The following is a 10,130-nucleotide window of genomic DNA, read 5'->3' as shown; positions in this document are numbered from 1 at the left end:
TAGCCTGACATCTTTTCAACATAAACCCAGACAGCATAGAATTCAATAGCCTGACATCACTATATCAACATAAACCCAGACAGCATAGAATTCAATAGCATGACATCACTATATCAACATAAACCCAGACAGCATAGAATTTAATAGCATGACATCTTTTCAACATAAACCCAGACAGCATAGAATTCAATAGCCTGACATCACTATATCAACATAAACCCAGACAGCATAGAATTCAATAGCATGACATCTTTTCAACATAAACTCAGACAGCATAGAATTCAATAGCCTGACATCACTATATCAACATAAACCCAGACAGCATAGAATTCAATAGCATGACATCTTTTCAACATAAACCCAGACAGCATAGAGATCAATAGCATGACATCTTATCAACATAAACCCAGACAGCATAGAATTCAATAGCCTGACATCACTATATCAACATAAACCCAGACAGCATAGAGTTCAATAGCCTGACATCACTATATCAACATAAACCCAGACAGCATAGAGTTCAATAGCATGACATCTTTTCAACATAAACCCAGACAGCATAGAGTTCAATAGCATGACATCTTTTCAACATAAACCCAGACAGCATAGAGTTCAATAGCATGACATCTTTTCAACATAAACCCAGACAGCATAGAGTTCAATAGCATGACATCTTATCAACATAAACACAGACATCATATAGTCAGTATAGTCAAAGCAACATAAAAATAAAAGTCATATCAGAAGATTCAGTATAAAACTCGGTTAATAAAGAAGAATGATAACAAGTTATACGAGTTATTGTTGGAAGCAATAAGAAGATCAAAATCAGCGTTATAAAAGTTTTCAACAAATGTAATGAACACATTTTCTAAAGAGTAAAATAATGGAAAATATAAACCAAAATTTTAATGTAATCTTGTTTTATATATTTTCTATTTTAAAAACTTACTCTATAATAAGCCAACTGCAGAGCCATTTGGATGTAAGCATCAGGGCTGACTTTACACTTCTTTATAACACCTTTCCCGTATGCATCATGCATGTACAGTCGAAGATCAACATCCTCAAGAAGAGTACGAGCAGAGATTGCACAGCTTTCAATAATGTCAACACACTGATGGTAAGAAAATATTATGATTAATTATTGTTCAGGTTAACGTACATCTAATGCTGTATAAGTAATGTCAAAAAGAAACATTTTTAATAGCTTATGGACTTCTAAATTATCAGGTTAACGTACATCTAATGCTGTATAAGTAATGTCAAAAAGAAACATTTTTAATAGCTTATGGACTTCTAAATTAAGCAAGATTTTTTTTAAGAGACAAATATAAAAACATTTCTGTTACAAATTTTCAAAATATCAATTCAAGGTAAAGCACACCTTACCACAATAATCATGTATAAGCTAAAAGGTTTGAATTTTCGGTCATTGTAGTGGCACAAAAACAACGAAAAAGTTTGCTTTTCTTTCCTACTCGTGTTTGGTGAAGACTGAAGGTTCTAACTATAAATAAAACAAGACAGTTCTAAAGTTTTACTTACGTGGGAAGGAATATCCCATTTAAGTCTAGCAGGGTTGGGGAGGTCATGTGTGAGTTCCCCTACAGTGTTTCCTTCCTTAGTGTAACTACAAAACAATAAAAAATTGAACTTTTATTACTGCAAGAAAGACAAATGATACTTTTTTCTAAAAGTTATAAAACAAAAATTACACTTTAAAGCAACAGTAAAATATACATTAATGCATTAAGTGTTTTCAGCTACATAATTTAATCAAATCAATTATTAGTTTGCACTAAATTATCGTTTAAAAACACCTTTGACTACACTCTGTTTAAATCATTGTAATTACGTTATACCGTATTAAAAATAAACATGAAATATAATGTATTAAAAAATGTTTTTAGTGAAGAAAAATTATAGATATACACAAAAAATAACAAAAATTTGTATAATAGAGTTTTTAAAAACAAACTGGTAGGGTAGCAATAAAGAAGAATTAATTACTATCATAAAACTAGCGGGTGATTAGGTTTCACCAAATTATCATCCACAACCGCCACTTTTGATAATATTTTTGGTATAACAACATTATGAACTCACTAACTTTACTAATCCAGAAAAGTTTTTTAATACTTTTAATTAGCAATAATACAACTATTCAATTCATAAATACAAAAACAGATATTGGCTGTCTGGTTCTCTTTTTCTAAAATTGCTATAAACTTTGGAGAATACATTTTACTTTTACACTAAAAGTTCTAATGTTATCAGCCAATCAACACAGTATGTTATATTCATTTATAAGATATGCATGTTCAAGCCATTTATTAAAAACACTTACTGTTTTCACAGCAAACTTTTTAGCAACATAACTGCATGAACTTAGTCCTTTTACTTGAAATAATTTAACCACCGAGCCTCTTTCATTTTCTCTATATTATTCTTCACTGCCTTTTTAATAATTGTAATAAAAGTTTAACTGCTTACAAAACTAATTTTGTTTCTTATAAAAACACATTATCACATTAACATTATTCATTAATTACACTATTTTCTTATTACTGCTAATGAAATAAAATAGTTTCTCCTTACCCAAGGCTGACAAAGTCTTTAGCGAGACAAAATTCCCATAGGTGAGCCAGGATTGGAGCATCAGCCCTATAGAAAATGTAAAAACCTACACATTTTAACACCTTTTTATTTTGTCACATTTCTCCCTCTTTATGCTCACTTTTTCTATGTGTACATGAATATTTTGAATTTAAATAACACTTACATGGCTGAACAATTACTAAACAAAAACTTCATATTTTTATGCATAATTAAATCCATCACTCAAACACTAACTTTGAAACTTTCATAAATTTTACAGTAATTTAGTTTTTGTTTTCTAGAAAGGCATTATTAAACGCACGATTTTATCACAAAAATCGTTATTTTACTCTGATGCCCGTGGCGAAAGTCTAGTACGTTCACGTTTCCAGAACTAAATTAAATAAAAGAAATTAATAAATACTTACCATGAATGTTCTCCATTAAAACCAACCTAAAAAGAAGAGAAAAAAAGCTTGTCAGGGCAAACCATTAAAATTTTAAATTACACATTAAAAATAAAAATTACAGAAAACAATAAGTTTTTTTTTCTTAAACAATAGCTATTAGAAGACAATGAAAATGGCCATTACATCTTCAAACATATATTTCAAAATAAATAATTTAATACTTAAAAAACATAACTCAACTTATATATTTGACAATTTCTGTAAAATAACAAAAGACTCGTATCATATGCAAATGACCTATAAAAATGGATAATTAATAAATTCCATACAAAATTATAACTAACAATAAACATAATGGGACACAACCTCAGAAACCTAACTAATTGTTTGCTTGTTTGTTTTTAATTATGCACAAAGCTACACAAGGGTCATCTGTGCTCTGCCCACCACGGGTATCGAAACCCGGATTCTAGCGTTGTAAGTCCACAGACATACCGCTGTGCCACTGGGGGGCACCTAACTAATATGCTGGCATTAACTTTGATACAGTAATCTGCATTTTAAATAATTGACTATGGAAAAATAATAATAATATATATCCCATAAAATGTCTTCTTTAAAATTGTACATTAAAAGTGAAATAGGTAAATTAAATAAAGAAATGTTTACATTATCATTTAAGTTATGAAAATATATTACTTTTAATCCGTTCTAAGACAACGATGATTAAACGCAGTTTACACTACAGATCCAGAAAAAAATCAAATAAAAATTGCACATAAATTAATATATAACCTCAATTTTATTTGCCTATTTTACTATTTCTCACTTACTAAATATCTCACTCACCCTTCCATTTCTTGCTACAACCAGATTAAAAGACTTGTCATACCATCTGTCGTATCCCTTTCCATGCAGCAACAACTGCCCAAAACGATCAAGTTTACTAGGATCTTTCTGAAAATAATAAACACCGTACATACATCAGCAAAAATATATGATAAACACAGTACATGTATCAGCAAAAAAATATGATCAACACCGTACATACATCAGCAAAATATATATATATATATATGATAAACACCATACATACATCAGCAAAAAATATATATATATGATAAACACTGTACATACATCAGCAAAAAATATGATAAACACCATATATACTTCAGCAAAAAAATATGTTAACTTTATTTCTTAGTTAAAACAAGTTTTTGGGAGAAAAAATATCGTGATTTTCCAATTAGCATAATTTTAGTAGATTTTACAAAAACATTATTTTTTAACTGTCTGAAACAAAAAATTTCCAAAGTATCCAAGTATTAATGATATAATTATTATACTTGGTACAAATATTTTATTATTGAACCTTAATATATATATATGTGAGCTTCTAATAATTTGTATGTTGGACATTATAATTTGAATTATGAGTATAATTTTAACGGGAATAACCTTAACTGTGTTATGAAAGAAAAAGATATCGGTGTGATAGCAGAACTGTCTCTTAAGATGTCCAAGCAGTGTGCTGTTGCTAGTGGTAGAGCAAATAAGATTTTAGAGTGTATCTACAGAAATATTGAATACAAGTCTAAAGAGGTTATAATTTCATTGTATAGGTCAGTGGTTCCCAAACTCTTTTAGCCTGAGGCTCCCTTGATGTGAATAAAAAAGTTTGAGCCCCCCCTACCTATAACTTTAGCATGGTAATTGAAAAGCAGTCTCGTAGTAAAAACAATATCATCTCCTTTTGACATACTTTATCACTTAATTAATTCAACATAATTTTTTATCAGCTTATTGTTTATTTAGAATTTAAACTGATTCAGCATTTTTGTTTTTGGCCTATGTTTTGGCAGCCCCCCAAAAAAAAAGTTTCATTGTTTCCACTTTGGTATAGGTCATTGGGTCATTTGGTATAGGTATGTTTAGTCTTATAAATTAAAAAGATCTTAAAATTAAATATTTCCAAAGAACTTTGCACAATTGAACCTTATTTGGAAATATATTCAAATTCTGTATTTAAAAGATCAATAAAATTAAAGACAAAAAAGATCAAAAGAACTAAATTAAATTTTCTCATCAAAATAAATGTTATTCTTATATATTATAGTCTTAATACTTACAATAGTCTTAATATAGTCTTAATACTTACAGGGTCAAATTCAAATTATACCTAATACTTACAGGGTCAAATTCAAATTATACTTAATACTTACAGGGTCAAATTCAAATTATACTTAATACTTACAGGGTCAAATTCAAAATCTGTATCTTCTAGTACCAAACAAAAAGCAGCCTGAAAAGGAGAAAAAACAAAAGTTATAAAGATAAACGAAATAATTGCTAAGCCTAAAAATAAGACATAATAATGAAAGAGCTTAAGAAGTGGATCATGTGTACACACATCAAGTTTCACTAAAATATAATTAGGAATATAATATATTTCTCAGAAACACAAACTTTCTTAGAAATTTTAGGATCTGATGGCATATCATTGTTACATTGAAATTTTTTTTTGTTGAATTTTGTATAAAGCTTCTCGAGGACTATCTATGCTAGCCATCCTTAATTTCGTAATGATGACTAGAGGGAAGGCACTTGGTCAACATCACCCACTGCCAAACTCTTAGGCTAGTCTTTACCAATGAACAGTGGGATTAACCATCACATTCTGATACCCCCACAGTTGAAAGGATGAGCATGTTGAGATGGAAATCAAACCCACAATCCATGATGGAAATCAAATCCACAACCCAAGATAGAAATCAAACTTGCAACCCATAGATTGCTAGTTAAATGTCCTTGCCACCAGACCATGCCAAGACCTTTGAAGTTTGTTACATCAGGTCAAATGTGTAAATGGTTGATGATATAAAATACATAAATATGTACAGTATAACACACTTTTCAGTTGCTATGTTTTATACTAGTTCGTCACTTAGAACAGTTCATCATTCCACATAACCTCTCTTATTTTCCAAGTCAAAAAAAGTAATATTTCATGCAATAAACCATGAAGCCTTAGGTGAGGTAATAGAAATAATTAATCATGAAGCCTTAGGTGAGGTAATAGAAATAATTAATCATGAAGCCTTAGGTGAGGTAATAGAAATAATTAATCATGAACGCTTAGGTGAGGTAATAGAAATAAATTAATCATGAAGGATTAGGTGAGGTAATAGAAATAATTAATCATGAAGGATTAGGTGAGGTAATAGAAATAATAAACCATGAAGGCTTAGGTGAGGTAATAGAAATAATAAACCATGAAGGCTTAGGTGAGGTAATAGAAATAATTAATCATGAAGGATTAGGTGAGGTAATAGAAATAATTAATCATGAAGGATTAGGTGAGGTAATAGAAATAATTAATCATGAAGGGCCTTCATGATTAATTATTTCTATTACCTCACCTAATCCTTCATGATTAATTTATTTCTATTACCTCACCTAATCCTTCATGATTAATTATTTCTATTACCTCACCTAAGCCTTCATGGTTTATTATTTCTATTACCTCACCTAATCCTTCATGATTAATTATTTCTATTACCTCACCTAAGCCTTCATGATTAATTATTTCTATTACCTAGCCTAAGCCTTCATGATTAATTATTTCTATTACCTCACCTAATTTAGGTGAGGTAATAGAAATAATTAATCATGAAGGCTTAGGTGAGGTAATAGAAATAATTAATCATGAAACCCATTTTACCTTAAAAAAATTATTCTATCCAGCAATTAAGTAGTTGTTTTTTGTTTTCTTAATAAAGCTAAAACAACATATTGATATGTAAATTTTCAAATGTATTTCTTTAGAGTTTCACAATATCATCAAAACGATTTCAATACTTCAAATAGATTATTTTTAGTTTACAATTCTTTAAAAGATATTTAGCTTGGTGTTACAAGGTATCAGCTGTTAATCTAATTCAAATATTACCTTTTCAATGATATGAAGAGAAGTCTTGTTCATTCCTTTGGAAAAATATTCATCTCTTGTGGTGGCCCAAGTTATTCTACAGCAAAAAAAAACAACAATTAATTGTAGCTAAGAAAGAACAGATAAAAAAAAAGAAATACACCAGAGCATGAGTAAGACGTTAAACAATCAAACCTAAAACTACCAATTTGAGAAGCTACCATAGATGACTGACTACTTACTTTACAATTGTGGATTAATAGTAACTTCTAAACAGAGCAAGCAACCTTTATGTTTCTTGTGGGCATCAGGCTCCAGCCCCTAAAGCCTCTGCATTAATCTGGCCCCGTTTATACCAATCTTAAAAATAAGGCTTGGCATGGTCTGGTGGTTAGGGTACTCAACTCACAATCAGCGGATCTCAAGTTTGAATCCCGTTATCTAACATGCTCACCCCTTTTAGCCATGGGGGCATTATAATGTTATACTCACTCCCACTTTTAGTTTGTAAAGAGCAGCCAAAGAGCTGGCTGTAGGTGGTGTTGAATAACTGTATTCCTTCTATCACTTCTAAATTAGGAATGGCTAGAGCAGGTAACCCTCAAGTAGCTTTGGACAAAATTTAAAAATACAAACAAAACAAATTACCTACATACATTATAATTCAAAAATCACAATAACTATTCTTACTTATAATGATTAGAATACGTTGTTTCATCGGTTGGATAGCCTTGCTGTTAGTTATATTTTCAGCCATTTAGTTACTTTTTAGGGTTCTTTTTAGAACTTTGAGTGTGAGAATTGGCAAAATTTAGAAGTGTGGGTGTTCATGATAAATTTAAAAAACGTAGCATTTAATCTCTCATGAGGAATTACACGAAAGTTAATAAGCACATACAGGTACTTATATATATGATAAACCAATTGAGTTTTGCTGAAATAGCCCCTCCCTTCAACCACATATTTATATACACAATAAACCAATCAGGTTTTGCTGAAATAGTCCCTCCCTTCAGCCAGATAATTATATATAAAATAAACCAATCAGGTTTTGCTGAAATAGCTCCTCCCTTCAGCCACATATTTATACTTTGTTTGTTTTGTTAACACAAAACTACACAATGGTTTATTCTGTGCCCTGCCCACCACAGATATTAAACCTAATGTTTAACATTATAATATGCCTCAGACTTACCACTGAGCCACCAGGGGACCCATTTAGATTTACATGAATTTAGAATTACATTTAATTACATGAAAAAATAAAATAATAAAAAATGCACACATCAATGTTAACAATTAATAAGTCAAATTTATAAGACTTAAAGCTAAAAATCATAACTTGTGAAAAAAAACAACACGAAATCATATGATTAAAAGTTTCGATACCCTTGGTGGGCAGAGCACAAATAGCCCTTTGTGTAGCTTTGTGCTTAATAACAAACAACAATGATCCCCCACAAAAAATTAATTCTAAGTTTTATTGTATATATATTTTTTATTATAAATATCCCCCCCCCACAAAAACTTTAATCTACAATTTGATTAGAAATGATTAATTATATGAAGAGCCATTTGGGGGGGAGGGGGCTTCAGAAAAGGTACATAATGAATCAAACAATTCTAACCATGGAATTATGTGTTAACTTGTACCCATTCCCACATATTCTATGTTTACTTTTGTATGTTTTTATACATTTAAACTTATACGTTATTATTAAGTGTTTACCTATCAGTTGCAGTCAGTGCTCCAAGTTTCTCCTCACCAGGCTGCAGTGGGCTGTTGTCTTGCATTATTTTTTCTAGTTGCCTGTATCAAAAAAAAAAATGTTTTCGATAACTGCAGAATTCCTTGTGCTTGTTTTTTGTACTTTCATTAACCCTGGACTGCATTCAAACAACAAGGTGTTTAATAAACAGATATTCCTACACATTTTTTTATCTTACCTTCAATCTCCACTGCTAAGAATTAACATAATAAAAACTATCAAAAAAGTCAAATTCAGTACAAGGTCAGATCATAAGTTAATGAACTAATGTGTGTAAATGTGTACACTAGTTCAAAACTGTAATTAATCTTAAAATTTTCTTGACTTTTTTTTTTAATTTGTAACATTACATTAATTCCAAATCACTTAAAACACTTAAAGTCCCAATAACTTCTGTTAATTCCATGCAAAAATGAAATACACATTCAACAACCAGAAACTCCCACAAATGTTTTAAAAGTTGCATTTATTTTTTACAGCTTTTCTAGGATTTGGGTCATTCTTAAATTACCGTAATTCATATAAATAAAACTAAACCTATGCACACAAGTGGTATTTCTTACAACTTCGAGTGTATCAAAACAAAAGTATGAACAACACAAACATGTCACAACTGAATAACGACTATGTAAAATCAGCAGATAAATATTTGATACAACAAATTCAGAAATTATCCTATTTTTACACAGACTTTACACAAATTAAACTTCAGTGTGTCAAGTAATTAATTTCTTGTTTCTTTTTTTTACACTGTGTAAAATAAAAAAAAAGATGTATGTAACAAAAGTAGAGTATTGGATACTAGCTACCTCTGTAACTCAACTGGACGAAGAAGTCTGGTTTTGTGATACACCGATAACTTGAAATAACGTCCTTTATGATAAACACAGATATGTTCGCTATCGTTCAGATGAACTACTCTGTCTACATAAAGATAAAAAAAGAAAAACTGTTAGACACAACTATTGTAAATAAGCATGGCTTTATTTTTTTACTGTAACTTTTTACTCAACAAAGCTACATAATAACTATAAACCACAGCATTCATACCAGAGCATAAAAAAATTCTTATAAATTTTATTAAGCTAGAAAAATTAATTGAAAAGTTACTTCTTTTCATTTTTAATGCATGGACTGATATTCTTGTGAGTGTATTCTGTTCTTTGTATGATTAAAACCTGTATGTGTGTGTGTGTATTCTGTTCTTTGTATGATTAAAACCTGTATGTGTGTATTCTGTTCTTTACATGATTAAAACCTGTATGTGTGTGTGTATTCTGTTCTTTGTATGATTAAAACCTGTATGTATGTGTGTATTCTGTTCTTTACATGATTAAAACCTGTATGTGTGTGTGTATTCTGTTCTTTGTATGATTAAAACCTGTATGTGTGTGTGTATTCTGTTCTTTGTATGATTAAAAC

At 30.0% G+C, this 10,130-nt stretch overlaps 1 protein-coding gene across 1 annotated transcript in view; it reads right to left on the bottom strand.

Annotated features, from left to right (window-relative positions):
- LOC106469338 (carnitine O-palmitoyltransferase 1, muscle isoform-like) overlaps positions 1 to 10,130 on the bottom strand; it is a 66,093-nt gene that overhangs the window by 14,407 nt on the left and 41,556 nt on the right. The window contains exons 10-18 of the mRNA XM_022397835.1: positions 9,518 to 9,632; positions 8,669 to 8,749; positions 6,961 to 7,036; positions 5,266 to 5,313; positions 3,861 to 3,968; positions 3,030 to 3,055; positions 2,602 to 2,667; positions 1,549 to 1,633; positions 953 to 1,117 (exon numbers count right to left, since the gene is read on the bottom strand). Of these exons, the coding sequence (XP_022253543.1) occupies positions 953 to 1,117; positions 1,549 to 1,633; positions 2,602 to 2,667; positions 3,030 to 3,055; positions 3,861 to 3,968; positions 5,266 to 5,313; positions 6,961 to 7,036; positions 8,669 to 8,749; positions 9,518 to 9,632 (770 nt within the window). The remainder of the gene's footprint in view (positions 1 to 952; positions 1,118 to 1,548; positions 1,634 to 2,601; positions 2,668 to 3,029; positions 3,056 to 3,860; positions 3,969 to 5,265; positions 5,314 to 6,960; positions 7,037 to 8,668; positions 8,750 to 9,517; positions 9,633 to 10,130) is intronic.

The sequence above is a fragment of the Limulus polyphemus genome, unplaced genomic scaffold, assembly GCF_000517525.1.
Source record: "Limulus polyphemus unplaced genomic scaffold, Limulus_polyphemus-2.1.2 Scaffold3431, whole genome shotgun sequence".
NCBI lineage: Eukaryota > Metazoa > Arthropoda > Merostomata > Xiphosura > Limulidae > Limulus > Limulus polyphemus.
Note: the sequence above shows the minus strand (reverse complement) of the source record. Positions and strands in the feature narration are given on the sequence as shown.